Source organism: Coloeus monedula, assembly GCF_965178545.1.
Source record: "Coloeus monedula genome assembly, chromosome: 1".
Taxonomy (NCBI): domain Eukaryota; kingdom Metazoa; phylum Chordata; class Aves; order Passeriformes; family Corvidae; genus Coloeus; species Coloeus monedula.
Window position 1 is genome coordinate 158,619,865 of NC_138781.1, and position 25,652 is coordinate 158,645,516.

Here is a 25,652-nt window from a genome sequence, read left to right on the forward strand (position 1 = left end):
CAGAGGGTTTAACTCGCTCCCCACCCCGGCTCTCTCTGTAAGGTGGGTTTGGGGGGTTTAATCCCCCCAACCCATTTAGAGTAAATCCTGTAAGGGGGGTTTGTAGGGGTTTAAACATCCCCCCCCTTATTTAGGGTAGCTCTGCAAGGGGAGTTTGGAGGGTTTTAAACTCCGTCTTTCCCTTACTTAGAGCAGCTCTCTCAAGTGGGTTTTGGGGGGTTTAAACATCCCCCATTTAGGGTCTGGTAGGATTTAACATCCCCCTATCTAGTGTAGCTTTACAAAGGGGGTCTGTGGGGTTTGTGTCCCCCCCTTTTACCGAAATTTTCTCTGCCGGGGGGGGGGGGAACGCTGTGGGCTCACATCTGGCCAGATGTTAAGCGCAGGGGGCTTTGCAGCAGAACAGAGCAGGGGTTAGGGAGGGTTTAAGCCCCCACTTAGGACAGGCCTGGGGTCTAAAGGAGGGGTCACCGAGCCCTTAAACCCCCCTGAGCCAAACGCTGTGAGCTCAAGCAGGAGCCCCCCAGCTCCAGCCCCCCATTCCCTGCCTGTGGATGTCGCATCCCTGGAGATGATGCCCCCCGAGGAGGAGAGCCCGGATGGGGACAGGGACAGTGGCCTTGTCCTCCTGCATAACCCGAAGAGCGGCAGCACACGGAAGGTGAGGATGGGATGGGCTGGCCCCGTATCCCTGTCCTATCCATAGGGATGGCTGTCCCCATGGATGAGGGTACCGGGACATCCAACCCCGCTGGGGGTGACAGGGCCCAGCAGGGACTGGGGGTGGAAATGTTGTGGCTGCCCCATAAACGGCCCTAAAACCTCTCTCCCAGCTCCTCATCCTTAAAACTCTGTTCCTCGGTCCCATCTTTTCCGCTGGCTCCATCCCCAAGCTTCCCAGTGATTGCTTTTCACCAAATTCCCCGGTATTTTGGCTTTCTTTCCTCCTTCTTGCCTGCAGGAAGATGATCCAGGTGCTCCCTGTTCCTCCTCTCGCTCCCACAGGTGCTGGGCAGGGTGGTGCTTCCTGAGTTTTTCCCTCGGGAGCTGCTCCCGAGGAAAGTCGGGATGTGCGGGAGAGATGGGGCTGATTGCTCTGCCGGCATCGTTGTTTATTTAGGAACAATTGGGATGGAATCAGCGGGAATTGTCCTCAGGCTGCCACCAGTCCCTGATGTCTTGGGGTCAAAGACGTTTTAGGGAGCAAGAAAACATGGAAAAACATTCATTTTTGGGTCTATTTAAGTGTTTTTCCCATTAGTTTTTGCCCCCTGAGATCCAGTGGGATAAACCAGCAGCGAGTTCACCCCATAATCTGAGCTCCTCTTGCAAATCCCTCACTTCCAGCAGAGCAAAAAGTCCCAACACCTAAAACACCCCTAAAAAGATTCCCAAATAACCAAGGAAGCCAAACTCAGCCACGCTCTGGAAGGGATTTGGTTTTTTTTTTCCCCTGGATCTGTCTGATCTGGAGTCACTTGAGCCTGGGCTGCAGCTCAAGAGGTTGCAACCTTAAGCCAGGTCGGGGTTTAACTCGGGGGCCTTGTCTAAAGAGCAGGTGCTGCTCGTGAGGGAAGATTAAAGGGAGGGATTTGGGACTTTTTTTTCCCCCAATTTATTCTGTTTGGATCCGGAGCACAAAGAATAACATGGAAAATATTGCCAAGCTTTGGAGGGGGAGCCGGGCAGGGGATCAGCTCTGTCATAACATGATTATTTTTTAATCAAAGCAGCAGAACATCTGATCAGCTCTATTTGTTTATTTTTTTTATTAGCAGTAGTATTATTTAGAGAGAAATTATCAATATAAACTTTTCCTGCTTGTTTTATCACCCTGGCAACATCAGGAGTGTGGATCCCTGTTTTCCCCCTTGAAGGGGATTCTGAATGCTGCTGAAAAAGTGCTTTTTAATGCTTTTTTTTTTTTTTTGGCCAAGTTTTCTGTCCTAGGAGTGAAGATTTAATCCACCTGCTTCCTGCTGGCACCTTGCCCTGTCTCCATGCCTCCCTCACCTCCCTAGAGCATTTTCACCCTAAAAATTCAATTTTTAGCCACAGTTTGTGCTGTTTAAAACCCCCAACCCCCCAGATTTTTATTCCCACCCCCAGGTTTATTTTTCCTTCCTCTTGCTGACTGCACGAGCCACCAGTGAGGCCACTTGGGAAATTTAAAACCTTAATCCTCCCCTCATTTGTTCAAAGGCTCTGTGATGTAACCATATTCTCAATAAAAGGTTTTAGAGGTTTTAGCTGCTCCTGTCTCCCACAGAAACCCAGCTCGGAGCCAGGGTGCTCCATGAGATTAATTCCATGATAGGGAATTTCTGATTAAATAGATTTTTAGGGAGTAAAAGCCCACTTGTTGTCACCTCCTGCTTGTCTCGGAAGAGCTCATATTTATTTCTTAAATGCCTCTGGCTGGAAAAGGAAGGAAATTCTGGATAATTCTGGGGGGAAAAAAGGAGAATTTCCAAGCCTGTTTTTGTGTGCAGAGTGGTTCCCTGGCTTTTGTTTTGCTCTCTATCCCATGGGATAATGTGGCTAAAGCAGGGTCACTTGGCCACTTCTCCTGACTCAAAAACTTGTGGGTTCCAAAGAGGAATAAAAATTCCAGCTGACAGCTCTGGCTCTGTGAAAATGATTTAAAGACCAGTGTGGTTCTGGAATTAAAACAGGTGCTCAGGGTTATCCTAGTCCAGGTTTTCCAACTGCTGGATCATCTGTGCACTTGGAAACTTTCTGTTTGGAGGGAAAACTGTGTTGGGAAATGCTGGTGCTGCTGGGAGGGGATGGAAATAAATCCCTGATTTTTTTTTTTGGTTTTGGGGTGGGAGATGTTGTGGGTGTTTAGTGGGAGAAATTTATGGGTTTGAGGTTGGAGCCACAGATCACGGGCCCAATGGATAGGGTTGGGATCAGGGATTGTGGTCCAGCATCAGGAGGACGTGGAGCTGCTGGAGCAAGTCCAGAGGAGGCCACAGAGATGCTCCAAGAGATGGAGCCCCTCTGCTCTGGAGCCAGGCTGGGAGAGCTGGGAATGTCCAGCCTGGAGAAGGAAAGGATCCAGGGAGACCTCAGAGCCCCTTCCAGGGCCTAAAGGGGCTCCAGGAGAGCTGGAGAGGGACTTGGGACAAGGGATGGAGGGACAGGACACAGGGAATGGCTTCCCACTGCCAGAGGGCAGGGATGGATGGAATATTGGGAAGGAATTCTTCCCTGAGAGGGTGGTGAGGCCCTGGAATAGAATTCCCAAAGAAGCTGTGGCTGCCCCATCCCTGGAAATGTCCAAGGCCAGGTCAGACAGGGCTTGGAGCAAGCTGGGATAGTGGAAGGTTTCCCTGCCCATGGCAGTGGGTGGAATTCCATGATTTTGGTCTCTTCCAACCCAAACCATTCCATGATCCTGTCATCCCTTCAATATCCCTTTTCCTGGCACAGAGGGTCTCTGTGTGTTTGCCCACACCCGTGGCAGTGATCCAGGCTGGCTGGAGTCCTTCTTTCCTTCATTCCCTGTCCTTGGGAATGGGAAGGTGTCTCCCTGGAGGTCGGGCTGGCTGTGGAGCTGAGCTCAGCACCAGCTGATGACTCCTCTTCCCACATTATGGATGTCTCGAGTCTCCGTGCAAATTAAACTTCCTCAGTTTCTCTCTGGGCATTCCCTGGCTTCCCTAATTGGGAGGAGTCCTGGTGGTGACTCCTTTGTGGCCAAAACTGGTCTTGGACATGGCCCAGCTTGGTCTGGGCTTGGGCAGCTTCTGGGATCCAGCTGGATTTTTCCAGTATCTCCAGGAGCTTTTCCTGCAATTCCTTGCTGGGACTATAACTCCCAGTTACCAACCCTTTCCTCATTTCTGTGGGAAGATCCACGCTTGGATTTTACCAGCACATTCCTGATCTGTGCCAGTTCTTCAGGACCTGGATCTGCATCTCCATTTCTCTCTTCCTTGAAACTAGCAGCACTTCCAAGGATCCCAATTTCTCCTTCCCACATTTGATCCCTTAATACCCTTCAGTTTCGCTTTTCCTCTGGTGCTTCCAGCTACAAAGGAGCAGAAATCAATCCCTTTGTCATGGAATTACCCTTTGGACTTGCTGGCTTCCACCTCTTCCTCCAGGTGATTCAGTTTCTCCCCAGTGCTGGAAAACTGCAGCCTTGTTTTGGCCCCGAGGCCTTGTTTTCATCAACAAGGACACCAGGGACTCTCAGGGTGTGGCTGTCACCCAGGAGTCACCCAAGGCTTCATCTCCTGGGGGTGGGAAGTTCAGAGTCCACCCTGAGCAAACATTCCCTATGGACTTGTAATTGCCACTCGGGATGGGCCCTTTGGAGCTGGGAGGGAAAAACGCCCTTGAGTCGTTCCCATTGTTCCCTGCAAAGATAAGGTTGAAGAATCCTTGATGTCCCTCGGAGGGGAACTGTTGGTCTTGTTCCCTTTTGGGAAAGGTCTTATGGAATCTTTTTTCCCTCATGTGGAGACCCTGGATGAGGATTTTCAGTGCTGTTGTCACATCCCCATGAGGGTGGAACGCAGAGGGATTTCCTCAATTTTTCTCCGCCTAAGTGGCCTTTTTCCAATAAAATCATATGATATGGGTTGGAATGGACTCATTGGGATCACAGAGTCCAATTCCTGACCCTAATCCTGCTTTGTCACAGGTGATAAACGTCAGGGCTGGCCACACCTCACTGATTTTCATGGATTTCTGATCTGTCATTCCCTGTGTACAAACAAAAGCTGCAGTTCCCTGGCTCCTACGCAATTTAAGGAAGAGTTCTGTGCTTGTTTTTCCTTTAAAACCTTTAAACCAGGAAGGAAAAGTAGGATTTTCTCCAGAGCCACTTCTTAAACCCCCAAATTCCGTTTTCCAGGTGTCCCCAGCTACCCCCCAAAGCCTGGATGAAAGAGCCCCTCTTTCTTCTGATCTCTTACGGGGTGACCTCGAGAGCTTGAGCAAAGAGGAATTAAGTGAGGAAAATCCCTTTTGGAACCTAGCTGTGGGATTTTGGTGGGATTTTTTCTTTTTCCCCTCTTATGCAAGTCATGTTTAAATCCCTGGAAACTCATTCTGTGGATTTTAGGTTTTGGTTGGAACTCAGGAAAAGCTTTGGGATCCTTTGAACAGTTGGAAGGTGAAATGCTCTTCCCTTGACTCCTTATTTCCCTTATCTGTATTTGGATTTAAAGATGGCATTTTTTACTTTCCTGGAGCCCAATTTTCTTCTCGCTCCAAGATTTGTGGAATTGCAACGTTTCTGTGATGCTCCAGGAGCTCCTGCAGATGGGGCTTGGTTGTTCCACATGGAATGAGGTTTGTACTGATCCATGCAAGCCAGGGATGATTTCTGGGGATCAAGGCAGAGCACCTTGAGGGAAGATCAGCAGCAATCCCATATTCCTGCACTTTTCCAGCCTCATAAATGTTGAGGAAAACATAATGTGTGGAGATCACAGGAAATCCTTGATCTTGAATTCCTGACTTAACCTCCCAAGGCTTTGGGTTTATATCAGGTGCTCCTGGTTTTCCAGCACCTTTTTGCTGCTGGCTTAGGAGCCTGGATAAGGGACTGAGAACTTATCCCATTAAATCTGATGGAGAAGCCAGGGAAAAAGCCCCTCACAGGTCCACAAAGAGCTTTAGTGCTCCCCAGCAGGAGAAGTCAAATCAATTTGCTAAATCCCATCATGGCTCCTGCAGGGAAGAGGTTTTAACCCTCTTGGAATATCTTGTGGAGCCATCCCAGTGTCTTCTCATCCCACTTCTTTCCTTCCTTCATTCCCGGTGCTTTCCCTCCAGACAAGGATCTTCATTTTGGGTTTGGATAATCCTTCCACTTGTGCCTTTTCCATCATCCCAACCTGCACTTCCCAGGCCTCTTCCCTGTGTCTCCAGGTGGGTTTTGCTCCTTTTCCCCACAAAAAAACCCTTAAAATTCTCTGGCTGCTTCCAAGCAAATCTTTGCCAGAGGTGGAAAGGACTCCAGGGTGCTGGAATTTGCAGGAAGAGCTGGAGTCGGAGAAGAGAAACTTCCCACCTGTTGAGCTTTGCATGGATTTCTGTGCCTCTGGGGGCAAAGAGAGGGAGCCTGGAACTGTCTCATTTGCATATATTTGGGTATATTTGCATATTCCTTTGTCATTCTTGTCTCTGGATCTGTCAAGTTCTCAGAGATCTCATCTTGAAATTTGAAATTAAGCCTTAAAATTTTAATGAGCACCTTCTCTTTACATCTTGGCTTGGTTTCCTCATCCTTTCCTTTTTTCGTCTGATTCCTAGATTTTGTTTTTTTCCCCCCCTAGGGAGACAACAGAATTGGGTGGATTTTCCCCAGGACAAATCCAGAAGTGACAATTCTGGATCAAACTTCCCTATATTTGCTCCTGGGTGTTTCACACCCAACATTTGTGCAGCTTTCAGGGTGTTTTCCTCAAACCCCACTGAACTGCTTTTCCAGAATAATTGGGATCTCGTGCTTCCAGCTTGTTCCTTTCATCAAATTCATGGATTACTGTAAAGCATTAATCCCACAGATTTATGGACCAGCTGGAGTCCCTCTGATTCCTCAGTCTCCAAGGTGCCAGTTAGGAGCTCCAATCTTTCCCTTAAATGAAAATCCCAATGTTAATCCCAGACCCTTTTCCAAAGGAAGCGGCGCTTGCTGGACTTCAAATACGAGGAATTAATTTTAAGGAAGCTGAAGTCCATGGAAGTGCAAAATTTTCCATTTCCTCCTTGCCAGCTCCCACCAGAGTGGCGATCAAGCATTCCATGGAATTATGGAATGGTTTGTGTTGGAAAGGGCATTAAAAGTCATCTCATCTCATGGGCAGGGACACCTCCCACTATCCCAGGTTGCTCCAAGCCCCATCCAGCCTGGCCTGGAATACTCCCAGGGGCATCCACAACTTCTCTGGGAAACCTGGGCCAGGGCAGGGGTTGGAATGAGATGATCCTTAAGGTTTTTTCCAACCCAAACCACTCCATGATTTTGGGACCTTCCCATGCTTTGCAGGCTCAGAACTTTTCATGCTCCTAAACTTCCCAACCCTGTGCCTTCCCAACCAGGGATTTTTTTATCCAGGGATCTTCCAGAGGCTCATTCCATCCTTCTAAATCTTCCTTTGCATGATGGGAATCATCCCCATTTCGGCAGAGCTTTTATGGCCTTGGATTTCAGGACGCTCCTTGTGACAGCCCCATTCCCTGGGGGCATCCCATAATAACCCTGTAAGCCAGAGGGAAATCTGCTGGCTGCTGTTTCCTGGAGTCGGGAATTCCACGTGTTTTCCCTGTCGGCAGAAATTCCAAGCTGGAGCCGAGGGAAGGATGGAATCAATTTAGTGCTTTGTGCCTCTCATTCCTGCATCCCCGTGAACTCCTGACTCCCTGTGCTGCATATCCCGGAGACAGCCTTGGGATCACATCTGTTCCCGAGCTTTGGGGTCATACTGAGCTCATCTCCAGCCCCCCCTGGACCTTGGCTCATGTCCAGAGCCTGGAAAGGGGATGTGGAATTCCTGTTCACGGCTGCCCTTGGGGATTGGGGAATAAAATGGTTACTCCAAGGGCAGTGGAAGGTCTGGGGGATGAGAAACTCAACGTGACCTGGCTGTGGGTGCTCACATCCCAGAAATTCCCGGTGTCCTGGGCTCATCCCATTGCATGGGCAGCAGGAAAAGGGGGAATTCTGCCCCTCTACCCTGCTCAGATGAGATCCCACCTGGGATTCTGCATCCAGCTCTAGTGTCCAACAGCAGAAGGACGTGGAGCTGCTGGAGCAGGTCCAGAGGAGTCCATGGAGATGTTTCAAGTGCTGGAGCCCCTCTGCTCTGGAGCCAGGCTGGGAGAGCTGGGAATGTCCAGCCTGGAGAAGGGAAGGCTCCAGGGAGACCTCAGAGCCCCTTCCAGGGCCTAAAGGGGCTCCAGGAGAGCTGGAGAGGGGCTTGGGACAAGGGATGGAGGGACAGGACACAGGGAATGGCTTCCCACTGCCAGAGGGCAGGGATAGATGGAATATTGGGAAGGAATTCTTCCCTGGGAGGGTGGGGAGGCCCTGGAATAGAATTCTTGGAGAATCTACGGCTGCTCCATCCCTGGAAGTGTCCAAGTCCAGGTTGGAGCAAGCAAGGAGCAAGCAAGCCCACGGCAGGGGTTGGAATTTCATGATCTTTAAACTCCCAACCTAAACCATTCCATGACTCTGGGCTCAGAAAGTGCGCAATTTATGGAATGGATGGATATTTTTTTGAATCCCAAAATGTGGATTTGGGATGAGATCCTGCCCTTGTCTCTCAGCAGGGCTGTGACCCCTTTGCCCAGACCCAGCGCAGCAAACTCCAGCACCGCCGGGCCCGGATCAACCAACAGATCAACAAGGAAATGCGGATGAGAGCGGGAGCAGAAAACCTTTTCCGGTGAGTCCTGGTCCCCCTGAGCATCCCCCAGCTCTGGAATTTGGTTGGAGACAGGAACAGAGTCTTGATATCCAAGATTCAGCTGGTGGAAGATTGTTAAAAAGCAGGATGGGAGCAGATGGGATAATGGGAATGAGGTTGGGCTTGGAATGCAGAGCTCCGGTGTGAAAACCCAGGAAGTGGATCCAATGGATATGGAACTGTTGGAGCGAGTCCATGTATTCCAAGGGCTGGAGCCCCTCTGCTCTGGAGCCAGGCTGGGAGAGCTGGGAATGTCCAGCCTGGAGAAGAGAAGGATCCAGGGAGAACTCAGAGCCCCTTCCAGGGCCTAAAGGGGCTCCAGGAGAGCTGGAGAGGGACTTTGGACAAGGGATGGAGGGACAGGACACAGGGAATGGCTTCCCACTGCCAGAGGGCAGGGATGGATGGGATATTGGGAAGGAATTCTTCCCTGGGAAGGTGGTGAGGCCCTGGAATGGAATTCCCAGAGAATCTATGGCTGCCCCATCCCTGGAAGTGTCCAAGTCCGGGGTTGGACAGGGCTTGGAGCCGCCTGGGATAGGGAAAGGTCCCTGCCCATGGCAGGGGATGGAACTGGAGGTTCCTGACGATCCAACCCAAACCATTCCATGAAATCCAGCTTTAGAATCAGAAAATCCCTTTAGGATTGAGTCCAACCATTCCCCCAGCACTGCCAAGGCTACCGCTTGCCCCAGGTGCCACATCCACATGGATTTTATCCCAAGGGTGACATTTTTTAGTGTAACTTGTGTTTATTTCATTTTTCCTTAATATTTTGGAGCACATTCCAGGCTGGGCAGGTCTTTAATAGAAAAAATTCCGTAAACCTGCCTTAAAAAACAACTTTTTGGGAATATTTTGCCAGTTTTCTGATTGTTTCTATCCCAAATAAAAGAAGATAAAATTAACTTTCCACTCCTGATCTGGAATGATTTAACACCAACGGAGTGTTCCTGTTGCACCTGGAAGAAGGGGAATAAAGGCTGATCCCTAAAAAAATGGCAGATGAGGACATCCCACTGCTCCATCCTGTGGAGCATCCACTGCTGTGCCTCATTTAATGATGGGGAAAAAAGCCACGGAATCCCAACTTCTGCCTCTCCTCTGTGTTACAATAAAAAAAAAAAACAAACACCAAACCAGAGGGAAATGTGCTGGCTCAGCAGAAATCAGCCTGGTTTTGGTTGGAATTTGAGCTGGGGGAAGGGGGAGTAGGGAAAAACGGGATGCAGAACACATCTTAATTATCAGGGAAAGGCACGGAGGGGGCTCCTTTGTTGCTGGCTCAGCACTCTGGGTGCCGCTTTCCTTCCCTCCCACAAATCCAGCTGAGTAACGAAGTTGATTTCTCGGCATTCCGGTGCTCCGAGCTTATGAAACTTTGGGAAATCTGGGGGGGGAGGGGGGTGGGAAGGAATAATTAAGCCTGACATTAAAGGCTGAGGAGGAATGGGGATTATGTTGCAAGTCTGTAGTTTATTGCTTTTAAAATTAAAGATTTGTGTTGCGTGGATAAAATTCCTTTGGATCTCTAGCCTGGTGCTGGTGGGGAAAAGCTGTGGATTGTCTAGCCTGGAGCATTTTGGAGCTGAATTTCCTGGGATTTTTGCCTCTAAACTTAAAAACAAACTACACCAATGCTTGGAAAAAATGATCCTGTTCAGCCTTTCTGTGTCTTTTCCTGGAAAAGTTGGCAGGAGTGGGGTATTGGAAAAAAAAAAAATAGCCATGTGGTGGAAAAATCCATTATTTGTTTGCTGGGTAATTAAATGGGAAGAGCCAGAGGAAACCTTTTCGTTCCTTGCTCAAATCATGGGATTGAGTGGAGGAATGGGAGAGAGAAAAATGTCCAGGTTTTTGGAAAGAAAGAAAATAAATCACAAAATAAATCCCAGAAATTCCCTGTGTCCTGGGCTCATCCCACAGCGTGGGCAGAAGGAAAAGGGGGAATTCTGCCCCTCAGGTGAGATCCCATCTGGAATTCTGCATTCAGCTCTGGAGTCCAACAGCAGAAGGACATGGAGCTGCTGGAGCAGATCCAGAGGAGGCCGTGGAGATGCTCCAAGGGCTGGAGCCCCTCTGCTCTGGAGCTGGGCTGGGAGAGCTGGGAATGTCCAGCCTGGAGAAAAGAAGGCTCCAGGGAGACCTCAGAGCCCCTTCCAGTGCCTAAAGGGGCTCCAGGAGAGCTGGAGAGGGACTTTGGACAAGGGATGGAGGGACAGGACACAGGGAATGGCTTCCCAGTGCCAGAGGGCAGGGATAGATGGGATGTTGGGAAGGAATTCCTCCCTGGGAAGGTGGTGAGGCCCTGGAATAGAATTCCCAGAGAATCTGTGGCTGCCCCATCCCTGGAAATGTCCAAGTCCAGGCTGGAGCAACCTGGGATAGTGGAAGGTGTCCCTGCCCATGGTAGTGGGGTGGAATTCCATGATTTTGAAGGTCCTTTCCAACCCAAACCATTCCAGGATCATTTGCTGCGTGTGGCACTTGCAAAGTGCCCCAAGGAAATCTTTACTTGGTGACAGATTCCTGGCAAAATCATGGAGCAGATCCTCCTGGAAACTGTGCTAAAACAGCTGAAAAATAATCAGGTGGCTGCTGAGAGCCAAAGAAATTGTTGGCAGCTGGGAGCAAGGAAGGGAAAACTCTCCTTAATCCATATGGGATGAAAATTGGACCAAGAGTGGCCTGGAGGTGTTGGGATGTATGGGGGAAATAAATAGGAATTAAAACCTGGTTTATAGGGATTAAATACTGGTTTATGTGGAAAGATGGGGTGGTGCTGCCTGGCAAATTGCAGGAATGCTGAGGGATTTTTCAGTGGAAGCAGCCACAGGGATCTTTGGACGTGCTGTGGCTTGGCTTTGTTTAGAATAAAAAAATTCCTTCTTCTTGGAAAATCCTGGTGAAGGGGAGGCAGGAGGAGACTCTGAACCACCAGAAAACCTTGGAGCTCCTTCTCCTGCCCTGAGCCAGGGCAGGGCAGGCCCAGAAGGATTCAATCCATAAAAAATCCACATGAAAGGCAATACTCGGGAAGAGCTGGAGGGAAGCAGTTTCCGTGTGTTGTTTTCCCTGGATCCCAGCGTGGTTCAGCAGCCAGAGCCCCTTTCAGCTCCAAGTTATCTCTCCCTGCTTTCCTTCGGAGCAGATAAGCAGGGAATAATCAGCCTGGGAGCTTGTCCTGCTGGGAACAGCTGGAATCAATCCCTGGTGTTTACAGCTCCTGCTGGGAGCAGGGAAGGGAGGGAAGAGAGCTCAGCAAATCCCTTCTCTTCCACAAGGATTCTTTGCACCCCAAAATGAGTTCTTCCTCCTCAAATCTCACCGTTTTTTTGGGATGGGGGAGCACCTGGAGTGGTCACAGCCACTGCTGGAGGTGGGAGCGGGAATGGGCAAGGGGAAGGTGGCTCTGGAGCAGAAATTCCTGGATGCAGCACTGGGATGAATTTTTGCCTGGGCTCAGCCTCTACCTGGATGTTCTGACTTTCCTAATCCTGAAAGGCTGGGAGAGATGGGAATGTTCGGCCTGGAGAAGAGGAGATTCCAGGAAGGGCTTAGAGCCCCTTCCAGTGCATAAAGAGGCTCCAGGAGAGCTGGAGAGGGACTTGGGACAAGGGATGGAGGGACAGGACACAGGGAATGCCAGAGGACAGGGTTAGATGGGATATTGGGAAGAAATTTTTCCCTGGGAGGGTGGTGAGACCCTGGAATAGAATTCCTAGAGAATCTGTGGCTGCCCCATCCTTGAAAGTGTCCAAGTCCAGGTTGGATGGAGCTTGGAGCACCCTGGGATAGTGGAAGGTGTCCCATGGCAGTGGTTGGAATGGGATGACCCTCCGGGGTCTTTTCCCTCCCAAACCTTTCCATCATCACCTGGAGGCACAATCCTGTGGGAAGGTTGGGCTGGATGCACCCGGATTGCACCTCTGGATAACTCAATCTGGAGTGGAAAAATAAATTTGTGGATGAAAAGAGGGAATTTTGATCCATTGGTTTCTTGCAGGGCCACCAGCAACCATAAGGTGAAGGAAACAGTGGCTCTGGAGCTGAGCTACGTCAACTCCAACCTTCAGCTCCTGAAGGAAGAGCTGGAAGAGCTCAACAGCAGCGTGGACGTGTATCAGAACGACAGGTGGGTCTGGGAAGAGCAGCCTGTTCCCTTGGGATTCCATTTCTCCTGCTATTATGGAACTTTCCTGGGCGCAAGGCTCCTCTCGCCTCGTCCGCCCTGCTCTGTCCCATGGCCGAGGGTTGGGGTGACCTTCAGAGGTTCCCTTCCAACCCGAACCTTTCCATCGTCAGGGACCACGAGGTGGTGGCTGGGGAGGATTTGGGCAGGGGCCAGAATTCCTGGCAAGTTTTCATCCTGGGACTGTCAGTGTTTTCCTTCTAGAGCTGCAAGGAGAGAAAAATCAGCTTTTCCTAGGGGATACTGGGATGTTTCGGGATGGATGGAACATCCTTTGGACTCTGATATCCCAAAGCAGGAGGAATAGGGAAGAAAGAACCATCTTCCCTTGCATTGTCCCCATTTCCTGAGAATCCCACCGGAGCTCTTCCCAATGGGATATTTTGGTGATGGGAATCACCATCCCTGGAAGGGTCCAAGGAATGCCTGGATGTGGCACTCACTGCTCTGGGCTGGGTGGGATCAGTCACAGGTTGGACTCGGTGATCTTGGAAGTCTTTTCCAGCCTAAATGACTCTGGGACTTTTTCCTCCTTTTCTGCTCCTGAGGTGGGTGGTGTTGGATGGCAGCATGAGGTGTTGTGTGGGTGACATGGCTGAGGGATGGGATGGGATGGGATGGGATGGGATGGGATGGGATGGGATGGGATGGCATCCAGAGGGACCTGGATAAGCTCCGCATAAACCTCACTGGGTTCAACAAAGCCAAGTGCAACATTCTGCACCTGGGTCAGGGCAATTCCAAGCACAAATCCAGGCTGGGGGATGAAAGGATGGAGAGCAGCCCCAAGGAGAAGGATTTGGGAGTGTTGGGGGATAAAAAGCTGGAAATGCCTCATCCATGTGCCCTCACATCCCAGAAATCCCCCATATCCTGGGCTCATCCCACAGCATGGCCAGAGGGAAAATGGGGATTCTGCCCCTCTGCCCCACTCAGGTGAGGCCTCACCTGGAATTCTGCCTCCAGCTCTGGGGTCCAACATCAGGAGGACGTGGAGCTGCTGGAGCAGATCCAGAGGAGGCCACAGAGATGCTCCAAGGGCTGGAGCCCCTCTGCTCTGGAGCCAGGCTGGGAGAGCTGGGAATGTCCAGCCTGGAGAAGGGAAGGATCCAGGGAGAGCTTCTGGAGCCCCTTCCAGTGCCTAAAGGGGCTCCAGAAGAGCTGGAGAGGGACTTGGGACAAGGGATGGAGGGACAGGACACAGGGAATGGCTTTAAACTGGAATAGGGTAAGGTTAGATGGGATATTGGGAAGGAATTCTTCCCTGGGAAGGTGGTGAGGCCCTGGAATGGAATTCCCAGAGAAGCTGCAGCTGCCCCATCCCTGGAAGTGTCCAAGTCCAGGTTGGACAGGGCTTGGAGCAACCTGGGATAGGGGAAGGTGTCCCTGCCCATGGCAGGGGGGGTGGAACGAGATGATCTCTAAAGCCCCTTCCAGCCCAAACCCTTCCATGATTCCATGTTTCTGTGCCCATCCACGTGCTTTTCCCAGCACATTCCTTGTCAGGGATGCTCAGTTTTCCCAATCTGCCACTTGCTTGCCCTGGCTTAAAAAGATATCAGGAGCAGCAACAACAACAGCCCCAAACCCTGCCCAGGCCAAACAAAAACCCCTTTGTTTATTCCAGGCATTGGATTCCAGTGGAATTCTCATTAGGGAATGAGCAGTAATGGCTTTCTGCACTAATTATAACTCCTGGAGCAGTTTTTCCCAAGGAAAACATGGGTGCAAATTCCCTGCCCTGCTCTCCTGGTTTTCATAACTTCCTTTGTCTCTTTTCCTCCCCAATTAATGATTAATTAACGAGTTATCGGTGATTTTGGGGGATAATGAGAGGGGGCTGTTGTGTTGGTGAGGGCTTGATCCTGCCTTGCCCACCCAACATCCAGGATTCCTCTGGGTGCTGGAAAAATAGGATGATTTCAGGGTTTTTTTGCATCTCTCCTCTTGTGCTGCCATTCCCAAATCTTTTTTGGGAAGAGCATTTTTTCCATGGGGAGTCTCTTAATAGGAGCAGCACAAGCCCAGGGCAAAAGCTGCTTCCTTTTAATCTCCAACCCGCAGGATCCATCCAAGATTTTAAATCCAACCTCCAAATAGATTCTTATCTTCTTCCAGTGAATCCATCAGCGTTCCCATGATCCCTCTGGGACTCAAGGAGACCAAGGAGCTGGATTTGCTGGTACCACTCAAGGTGAGCATTGGGGTCAAAGTGGGAGATGAGGGTCTGGAGATGCTGGAGAGTAGGAAAGGGAGGAGATGATTCCTTAGTGGAGGTTTCCCTGTGGGCAGAAGCGGTGAATTCCTTATGCAGAATTGCCCGAAGTCATCCTTAAAATCCTAAATTTCTCGTGTTTCCCCATCCAGGATTTCATCAGTGAACACTATGGAGAGGAGGGTGTCCTGTTTGAAAAGGAAATCAAGGAATTCATGGAGCTGCGACAGGTTGGTGTCCCTTGGCTTCCAAAGTTTGGCTTGTCCAGGATCACTCCTTGGAGATGCCTCATCTTCCTCCAGGAGTCCCCTCATCCTTTCTCCAAATTCCACATTTATCCATGTATTTCAGCCTGCAGCATTCCCATGCTAGAGCACCTTGGCTTTTGTTTATAGGTTCCAAAATGTTACAGACTCTCTCTCCAGATAGGCCTTGGAGAAGAGGAAATTTAAAGCAATCTGGGAAAGGAGGGGGAAAATCCTGTTTATTCCCGAGGATTTCTCTAATCAGAATTTCCATGAGTTTCTCTTAACAAAAATCAGAATGGTTTCGTTCCCAGCCTGCTGCTTCCAGATCTGGGTGTCCCAGCACCCAAACTTTCCCCATGGATGAACCTTAAAATCATGGAATGGTTTGGGTTGGAAAGGCTCTTAAAGATCATCCAATTCCATCCCCTTCCATGGGCAGGGACACCTTCCACTATCCCAGGCTGCTCCAAGCCCCATCCAACCTGGCCTTGGACACTTCCAGGGATGGGGCAGCCACAGCTTCTCTGGGAATTCCATTCCAGGGCCTCACCACCCTCCCAGGGAAGAATTCCTTCCCAATATCCCATCCATCCCTGCCCTCTGGCAGTGGGAAGCCATTCCCTGTGTCCTGTCCCTCCATCCCTTGTCCCAAGTCCCTCTCCAGCTCTCCTGGAGCCCCTTTAGGCGCTGGAAGGGGCTCTGAGGTCTCCCTGGAGCCATCTCTTCTCCAGGTGAACACCCCCAGCTCTCCATCACTCTTTGAGGGCTCTCAACCTGTGCCATGGAGCTTCCTTCTCTTTTCCCAGCCGTGTCTCCTCTCCCATTCCCACAGGCCATGCGCACCCCGAGCCGCAACGAGGCCGGATTGGAGCTCCTGATGGAATATTACAACCAGCTCTACTTCCTTGACAGCCGGTTCTTCCCTCCCACCAAAACCTTGGGCATCTTCTTCCACTGGTGAGTGCAGCTTTCCCCATCGCACCTGGGTGGGGAGGGAGTCAGGATCCAAATTTCCACGATGGAATCGCTGCCAGTGCTGGTGGACACCGGGATCTGGGTTTGCTATTGCCTTGGGTGGGTTAATTTGGGGAGGGAGGGGGAAATACAAATCCCATGGGATGTACCACGATGGGAACGGTGCCTGCAAGCCCACCGGGAGCACTGAAAACCCTTCAGGCTCCTCGTGCATCCATGGGGATCATGGGGTGGTTTAGGTTGGAAAGGACTTTAGAGATCACCCAGTTCCGACCCCCTTTCCATGAACAAGGGCACTTTGGGGACCGTGACCAGGGGATGGGCAGCTGTTGGCTCTTCCCTTCTCCAGGTACGACTCCCTGACGGGGGTCCCATCCCACCAGAGGGCTCTGGCCTTCGAGAAGGGAAGTGTCCTCTTCAACCTCGGAGCGCTGCACACCCAGATCGGAGCGCGGCAGGACCGCGCCTCCCTGCCCGGCCTCAATCAGGCCATCGATGCCTTCCAGAAGGCAGCTGGTACGTAGATTCCCCTCTTCTCTTCCCAGGAAGCTTTTCCCAAAGGTGGGAATAATCCACAGAGGTGCAGGAAGGGGTGGGAGCAGTCGTGGGAAGAGGCGCCTCCAAGGGAACACAAATGGAGCGCTGAGGTGGCTCCACGTTGGTTGTGTGGGTTGGGAAGAGGAGTTGGGATAATCCAACAGCCACCCAATGGGATGTCCCAGCTGAGGGGAGGAGAGACGCTGATCCATCTTCTCATGGAAAAAAGGGAGCCTGGACTGGGATCACCCAGGGCTTTGGAGAAGAAATTGGGCACAGGGATGGTTTAGATGGCAAGGGTTGGACCCAAGATCTTCGTACCCACCACTGATGGTGAGATGTTTGATGTTCCTGGAGGGAAACCTGCCTGATCCCAAAGTCTGACCCTCTTCCTCACAAGCCTGGTAACTTCCAGGAGCTTTTCCCTCCTCCAGGTGCCTTTAACTACTTGAAGGAAAACTTCTCCAATGCTCCCAGCCTTGACATGAGCGCTGCCTCCCTGACCATGCTGGTGAGGCTGATGGTGGCCCAGGTCCAGGAGTGTGTCTTTGAGAAGATGACCTTGCTGCGTGCCCAGAACGACTTCCTGTCCCGCCTACAGCTGGCTCAGGAGGCAGCAAGGGTGAGGATTTTGGGAAGGAAAGGATTTGGTGGGATTTTGTGGTCGGCACAACCTTCCAGGAGAGCACAACCTGCTGTCACCATCTCCTGGTGGACATCCCACATCCCATCCCCTTCTCCCAACTCTTCAGGTGGAAGATGTTTATTCCGTGGTGCACCAGACCATGAGCCAGCCCCACGTTAAGGATTACGTTCCCTTCTCCTGGACCACCATGGTCCATGTCAAGTCGGAGCATTTCAAAGCCCTCTCCCATTATTTCGCTGCCATCGCTCTCTGCGACTGCCCTGGTGAGTGTCCGGCAAGTGGAGGGAGCTTCTTGCTCATCCAAGTGCTGATTCCTGTGTTTCCTGGTTTTTCGGGTGGGATTCCCAAAGAAAGAGGTGATGGGAGGTCAATGGATACAACACCCGAAGTTTTTGGAATGCTCTGAGCTGTGGGTCTTGGTTATGGACACAGTGATTCATCCCCAAGGCAGATTTTCCCATATTTCTGGTTTCCACGGGGAAAAATCCGAAGAAGGGGAGGGAAAAGCTGCTAGAGGGATGTCACCTGCTGTCCCCTTTGGGGCTGGGTGGGGAAATAGGGGTCACCTGCCTGCTGACCTCCTGCCAGTGTCCTCAGCCCAACATCCTTCGGGTACACTTGTGTTGGGCCACCTGAGGGCTTCAAAAATCAAAAATCAATCCGAAAGTGCCTTGGATTTGGTTCCCAGCCTCATGGATGGATGTCCTGGCAATCTCGGGGTGGTGGCAGCAGGGTACACATGGCTCCATGGAGTCACTTGGAGTGTGGCTTCAAGATGTGACCCTTGATGTCCATCTGTGCCACCACCGACACCCTGGGAGCAATTTTGGGATGGAGCAGAAGATCCGGGGGTGGGCAGCAGATGCTCCTGGTGGCCTTTGGTGCAACCTGGTGACCTTTGGTGTCACCTGGTGGGTGGCTGAGGAGCTTTTTGAGGGCTGGCTGCCAAAACTGGTGCTGTGACAGTGACACCAGTGGCTGCCAGACTGTCCTCACACCCTCCCCCGCTCCGGAGCCTGCCCAAAATCTTCCTTGTGCCGTGTGGGCGTTGCAGAAGCTGGATTCAGCAAGGAGGTGGGAGAGACTGGGATAATGTGGAGCTGGAAGAGCTTAAAGATCCAAACAGGAGAGGATGATGATGGAGATGGAATTCCATGGGGCTCCAAGGGGCAGGGCAAAGCTTTCCCTTAATTTTTTTGGTGTCCTTAGGCACTGAGGGAAGCAGAAATCTGCAGGAGATGCCTACTTTGGGAATTTTTTTGCCTGCTGTTGGGATCTCGCATTCCTGCTCCCACCTCTCCCTTGTCAGAATAACAAATCTTTTGCTTCCATAACCAGCTGGGAATAAATTCCTTACGCTGCAGTTTCATCCCTCAAGGATGCTGACATGGCAGGAGCTGGCACGGGGAGAGCCATCTCTGTAGCTGCCAGTTCCCAACCCTCTGGATCCCTGTGCTCACCAGGCTTTGGGGTCCCCTGTTAGGAGCAACAAAGCTCCCTGGAATCCTCTGGGTTGTTTCTTATCCCACTCTGCATCCAGGGAAAGAAGCTCCTGTGCAACCTTGAGTGAGCCAAAGAGGATTAGGAACAATTTGGGCTGGGAAGAAGGGTTTAAAGAGCCCAGTGTGGGGTTTGGAGAGCCTGGGAGAGAGGTATCCATCTCTGGTTTTCCATGGAATGACTCCCAGTTCCCATTTTCGTGAAATGACCATGGAATGACATGAATTGCACTGTGAGCTAGAGCAAAGGCTCCAGGGAGACCTCAGAGCTCTTTCCAGTGCTTAAAGGGGCTCCTGGAGAGCTGGAAAGGGACTTGGGACAAGGGATGGAGGGACAGGACACAGGGAATGGCTTCCCACTGCCCCATCCCTGGCAGTGTTCCAGGCCAGGATCGATGGGGCTTGAAGCCAAGTGGAAGCGTCCCTGCCCATGGAAAGGGGTTGGAACCAGAGTGTCTTGAAGGCCCCATCCAACCCAAACCATTCCATGATTCCCTGATTTCGTTGCCTCGTGTCTCCATGTCCGTGAGCTCCAGGTGGGGAATTCCCAGGGCTCTCTATTCCTGGTCCTGCTTCCAGATTGGAGCAAAGGAAGGAATGGAGGGCCTCAGCTTCAGATCCTGGTGCATCCGTGACTGGGATCATCCCTGTGCCCATCCATGATTCCCTGCAGGCTGTGGTTGGATGACAGGAAGGTGCTGCCAGGGCCACCTGAATGTGGATGTGGCTCCTGCTCCCCTTGTCCCCACTGCCACGGGAGGCAGGATGGCCCTGACCTCTCCCTAATCCCAGCTCCATCCCTTTGCTTCCCACAGCTCCCTCGGATGCTGAGCTGCCGGAGCAGGAGAAGGCTTTCCTGCAATTCCATGTCACCATGCCAGAGGGGCCGTCACTCAGTGTCCTGCTGCAGGATCCCGAGGAGAGGAGGAAGCTAGGTGAGCACAAATTTCTGGATCCCATCATGATTCCTACAAATGATGAGATTTTAGGGGGATCTCTCCGTGCAAAGAGGAATTTCTCAGGAGATTTCTTCTCCTGGGAAGCAGGAAAGCATCAGAATCCCCTTGAGGGTGTGAGGACCAACTCATGGTGTTTGTTCCAACCTGTCCATCCATGTTTGACAGGAAAAATTCCAGGTGTTCCAAGCCAGGTAACATCACCCAACGCTACGGAGAAATCCGTAGGGACACGGAGATCCTGGAAGCTCCTTGGTTTGGGCTGACTTGGCTGGAAAACAAGACACAGCAGATGCTCAGGGGGTGGCTTTTTCAGCTGCAGCGAATTCTTGGGAGACAAGAACTTCTTCCCATGCGGAATTTCAGCTCCAGGGAAAGAACAGACGCTGCTTATTCAGCTGAAGTCTTGTTTTGGCAGCCCCTCCTCAACGGGGCTGCATCGAGAGCAAACTCAGCACTCGGAATTCGGGGTGTTGCCTCCCCCAGGAGATCTTTTCCCTCCTTGCACACATGTGGAAGGAGGCAGATCCCACCAGGAATGAGTTTGGCCTCAGCAAAGTCCTTCAGGATGCTTGGCAAGATTTCCCTGCTGGGAATGGGAGGTGGAAACCTCCAAATAAACCCCAAAATCCAAGTGTTCTATGGTGACACCACCCCACACCCTCAGCTGCGGTCACCTGGTTTGCACCAGCTTTTCCAGCTCTGCCTGTTTTTCCTGGGGGAATGGGCTCTGTTCAACATTCCTGGTGAAAAATGGATATGCAGACACCAAGCTGAGCTTGGATTTAGTTTACAGGAAGGGAAAAGCCCGGAGAGGTTGTGGATCTCCATCCCTGGAAGTGTCCAAGACCAGGTCGGACAGGGCTTGGAGCAACCTGGGATAGTGAAAGGTGTCCCTTCCTGTAAGGTCTTTTCCAACCCAAACCATTCCATGATGATAATTATTATTATTATTATTATTATTATTATTATTATTATCATTATTCCTCATGATATCACATTTTATGAATTCGATAAAAATTCTGAGGGGGAGTCTCCTCTCTGTTTCCCATCCAACCCCAAAGCATTCCCTCGGTTGCAAGTTCCTCTGGCTGTGGGTCCCGGGAGTCTGGAGCAAACCTCCTCTCCCTGGATTCTGTTGCCACCGTGTGTCCTGAGCGTGAAATGCCACAGGCACACGTGTTTCCATGAGACACACGGAGAGAGCTTTTCTGGGAGTTCAGCCTTGGATACGGCTGCCTTGGTTGCAGTTTCCCACGGAGGAGATGCTTTGCATTGATATCCGTGGGTCACTGGAATTTCAGCTCCTCTTTCCCGACCGCTTCCATTTCCCGAGGGTGGGAACACGTTGAAGGCAAGTGGAGAGGAGCAAAGAGCAGAGGATGGAGAGCAGGACCTGCAGGACAAGGAAAAGGCTTAGCCTAGAAAACAGGGATGTGTTGCACCTTCCCAAGGAGGACGGGGCTGGGTTGTTCTCCGTGTTCCCATTCCCGAGGGATCCGAGGCGATGGAGAGAAGTTAATTTGCTCAGGAGATTGAGGTTAAGCGTGAGGAGGGACGTCGGGGGTGGTTTTTCAGGAACATCTGCCAGCTCCAGCGCCAGGGGAGCGAAGTAGGTCACCCTTCAAGGTCCCTTCCCAGCCCTCCATCGGCTGGGACCGACCCCATTTAGAGCTGGGAACGTGACTGGGCTGTCCCTGAGTCACAGCAGGGTGGTGGCACCGCTCCTGAAATCCGTGGGCAGCCGAGCGGGAACGGCGCCGGAGCTGCTGCTCCGTCGGGCTCAGCTCCCTCTGCTCCCTCACAGGCAAAGCTCACCTCAAAAAAGCCATCATGAAGCACGAGGAGGCCATGAGGATCCATGGATTGTGCAAGATCCTAAGGAAGATGGATATCCTGCAGGAGGTCCTGTCCTTTGCCCACAAACGCTCCCTGAGCAAATACTCCGAGATTGACCACGAGGAGGATTTCTTTGAGACGGGAGAAGCTCCGGAAATCCATCGTGAGTGGGGGGTTTTTTGGGATTGTGGGTGGGGAGGGGGTTTGTGGGTGGGAAGACTTCACAGGGATTTCTGCTGTAGAGTGGGGTTGGACTGGGTGGTCTTTGAGTTCCAATCCAAACTATGCCAGGATTTTAGGTCCTGGCTCTTACGGGGTCACACTGTCCCTCTTTGGGATGGCAGCAGCTGCCTCAGCTGCCTGAGGTCACCTTCTGTCTGTGCTTTTCTCTCCCTCCCATCAGCCAAAACTCACCAGAAACCCGAAATCAAATCCCCCAACTTCTCCCAGGTGAAGGTGACCGACCTCTTCCACAGGCTGGTACGTACAGCTCCAGGAATGGGAATATCCCGAGGGAGCAGCCGTCTCCTCCTCCCTCCTCCCTTCCATGCTCTGCTTGCCTGGATCCCTTCCTCCCGCAGCCTCTTCTCCCTCTCTCCTGTGGTTTTCCAAGGAGGAGCAGCAGGAGGAGGGCTGGGATCTGTCTCTGTGACACCTAAAGGGTCACAAAGCTCCTCTGGTGACAGGGGAGCAGGCACAGGAATTTTGGGTGGGCTTTTCCCAAGGGACCCTTGGGAATCTGGTGGCAGGAGGTGCCAGGAAAATCCCCCTAGAGCTTTATCCCTGCCCTCTTTAGGTTTTTGAGGCCCTGGGAAGCAGGAATGGGGTTCAGGAGAGTGGTAGGATCTGTGGTGGGATCACCTTCTGAGTTCCCCAGGGAGAGCTTGTGCATCTCAACCCCAGGGCATTCCTGTGGGAATGGAAAAGCAGGGAAAAGTCAGGAAAATAGGAGAGAATTGGGGGGAAAAGTGACCCTGAAGTGGTGACCTGTCCCACCACCCTGCTCCTGGACCAAGCAGGTCTGGCATCCCCCAGATCCAGACCGCATCAACCCCCATCATCCCTTCTTGGACATTTTCCCTGCAAAAGACAGGATTCCTTTCTCTGCCCCCTCCCCATCCCTGGAATTGTTTTTTTTACAAGGCTGCACAATTCCAGGGAGTTGAAAAGGTGCTTTCCATGTTTCTCCCTCATCCCAGGGCCCCCTCTCCGTGTTCTCAGCCAAGAACAAGTGGTACCCAGCCCGGAGAGTCCACCTGATGAGAGGAGAGAACGGCTTTGGATTCACCCTGCGAGGAGACTCCCCCGTCCTCATTGCCGGGGTCATCCCAGGGGGCTGCGCCGCTGTGAGTATCCCCATTTCTTGCTGTTCCCATGGGAATGCTGGAAGGGAGCTGCCTGGAGGGATTTCAGGTGTTTTCAGGTCTTCAAACTGCTCAAGGAGGAGACTCATCCCTGCTGGAGCTCAGCCTGGGGTTTGCAGGTGGGCGTCATGAAATGATTAAGATTAGTTTTTAGGAGATAGCTAAGGAAAAAAAAATGGAATTTTGCTCAGTTATTAACTGCTGGAAGCCCACCCAGCTCCCTTGTCCCTCATTTTGGGATGTGACAGTGGCTGGAACAAGATGGCAGGTCCAAAAAGCAGGGGCAGCTTTGTTTTCCAGCAGAAGATGCTGGAGAATCCTGGTGGGATTCCCAAAAGGGCTCCCTGCTCCCTCAGCACCAACCCATCCATCCAAATCCCAGCATCTCTGGAACAACACTCTTCTTAGCAGCAGGATCACATCTGTCTTTGGAAGACTCAGAAGTTCCCAAAGATTGGGATATGGACCACTTATGGTCCATACCTGGAGCAGAGTTGCATCTTCTCCTCAGTCTGGAGAAGGGAAGGATCCAGGGAGAGCTTGGAGCCCCCTCCAGTGCCTAAAGGAGCTCCAGGAGAGCTGGAGAGGGGCTGGGGACAAGGGATGGAGGGACAGGACACAGGGAATGGCTTCCCACTGCCAGAGGGCAGGGATGGATGGGATATTGGGAAGGAATTCCTCCTTGTGAGGGTGGTGAGGCCCTGGAATGGAATTCCCAGAGAAGCTGTGGCTGCCCCTGGATCCCTGGAAGTGTCCAAGTCCAGGTTGGATGGGGCTTGGAGCAACCTGGGATAGTGGAAGGTGTCCCTGGTGGAAGTGGATGATCTTGAAGGTCCCTTCCAAACCATTCCATGATTCTGTGACGATCCATGCATGTTTCCGCTCATTCCCTGCAGGAAGCTGGCCTGAAGGAGGGCGACTACATCATCTCCGTGAATGGCAAGGACTGCAAGTGGTCCAAGCACGCCGAGGTTGTCCAGCTGCTGAAGAGCACCGGGAAGGAAGGGGTGGACATCGGAGTCATCACCCTGCAGGGCTCGGAATGTCCCAAAGCCGTAAGTCACATCCCACGGGAAACCACTGAATTCCTTGGAGCTCTGGGTGCTGCCCTGGCTTCACGCCCCTCTCCACCTTTCCCAAGCAGGTGGACAGGAAGGCAGCAGTGATGTCCTCGGGATCAGGGATGCTGAAGAGCGACAAGGAGAACAGCAGGAAGAGCCTGATGAACAGCAAGAGCGCCAGCACGCTCCTGGTGTGGAGCAAGAAGAGCAAGCGGAGCAAGAAGAGCACCTACAGCGGTGTCCCCTTCACCGCCGTGGGGGACAACGAGGCCATGTACTGACCACACGCCGTGCTGTCCCCTGAGCTCCAGGACTGGCTGCCCAGGAAGCTTCGCAAGCCTGGCTGGGCTGTGAGGACTCCCAGACCCGGGAATGCGCCGCTGGTCGGATCCGCGCCGAGAGGTGAGCGAGGCACCTCCACTTCCCAGCTCCTGCATCCAACGATCCCCTCAATCTGGGAGAAATTCGGGTTTATTGTTAATTTTGGGATTATTTTTTTGCTCTTAAGGGGGGTTGGGGGGAGCTGTGCTAAAGCAGGGCCTGGTTTGTGTCTTCTGCTTGGCCAAAGCCAGCCCCAGCCATTAAAGCAAAAGTGTCACCTTCTGTAGCATCTCCTGGGCTTTCTCTGCAAGGTGCAAGGTGGAACTGCTCTCCAAGAGCTGCTGAAGGAGCTGAATCCTCCCAAAACCCTTTTTTTGGGAGAGGGGACAGCGTGGGCATCGATGACTTGTGGCAATCCCATCACGGGGTCCAACCCCAGCAGCATCTCCCAGCTGGGGCTCTCCCAACAAAATGGATTCAAATTAGGATGGTTTGACAATTTTTAGTGCTTTTGGGGTGGTTTTTTGGGGGGAATAAACCCCCAGCTTGGCTCAGCAAATCCAGCCCAGCTGCCCAGCCAGATTCTTTGGAAGAAAAGGGAAGGACTTAACGTGCAGTTGTTGTCTGGCTTTTTTAATCAGGAGAGGTGGATTGCCCTAAATATTCCGTGAGGAGATTAATAGCTAAGAGCCTTGGGGGGGTTTATTTTTCCTGGGAGGAGATTAAAATTCCAGGAAGATATCTCCTCCAGATTATTAAACTCCTAAATTTGTGCTACTCTTGGATCTTGCACACGTTGCTAATTCTCTAACGCTGCTGTCAGCGTTCCTGGGCTGGCCTGATGGATCCAGGCATCTTGGTAATTGTCCTGGAAACGCTGGGAGACTTCGGATCCACAAAACAGATTGGCAAAATTTCCTCCATCCTGTTTCTGCCTGGTGCATTGTTGTTTTTCTGAAAGCTCAGGAGTTGTCCAGCCTTCAGTGCTCGGATGATCTTGGGAGGTATAAAATTCCCTCGGGAGAGATGGGATTGTATTTTTGTACTTTTTAAGGAATTTTTAGGGGCGGTTTAAAGGAGCAGCGGAATCTCGTCATGACAGCACCCCTTGGGGTTGGGACTTCTTCTCGGTGGCTCCTTGTCCACTTGCCAAGCTCTTCATCCTGATTTTATTTAAGGAAAACTTCCAGAAACAAAGCCAGGTTGGACGAGGTTGGAGCAACCTGGGAGAGTGGAAGTTGTCCCATGGCAGGGGGTGGAACAGGATGGGCTTTAAGATCCCATCCAAGCCAAACCATCCTGGGATTTTATGAGCTCCGGGAGGGGGTTTTAGCTCTGTTGTTGTCCAAGAGGCCTCTCCATAG

At 51.8% G+C, this 25,652-nt stretch overlaps 1 protein-coding gene across 1 annotated transcript; it reads left to right on the forward strand.

Moving 5' to 3' along the window:
* Nucleotides 1-571: 571 nt before the first annotated feature.
* On the forward strand, nucleotides 572-24,248 carry RHPN1 (rhophilin Rho GTPase binding protein 1; the record flags this gene model as incomplete). The annotated part of the gene is made up of 15 exons (XM_082277145.1): nucleotides 572-661; nucleotides 8,296-8,414; nucleotides 12,442-12,570; nucleotides 14,746-14,821; nucleotides 14,995-15,072; nucleotides 15,923-16,047; nucleotides 16,415-16,581; nucleotides 17,037-17,224; nucleotides 17,355-17,511; nucleotides 19,563-19,682; nucleotides 21,511-21,705; nucleotides 21,946-22,022; nucleotides 22,742-22,888; nucleotides 23,803-23,961; nucleotides 24,051-24,248. 15 exons carry the CDS (start codon nucleotides 572-574, stop codon nucleotides 24,246-24,248), a joined length of 2,025 nt encoding a protein of 674 aa, XP_082133271.1.
* Nucleotides 24,249-25,652: the final 1,404 nt, after the last annotated feature.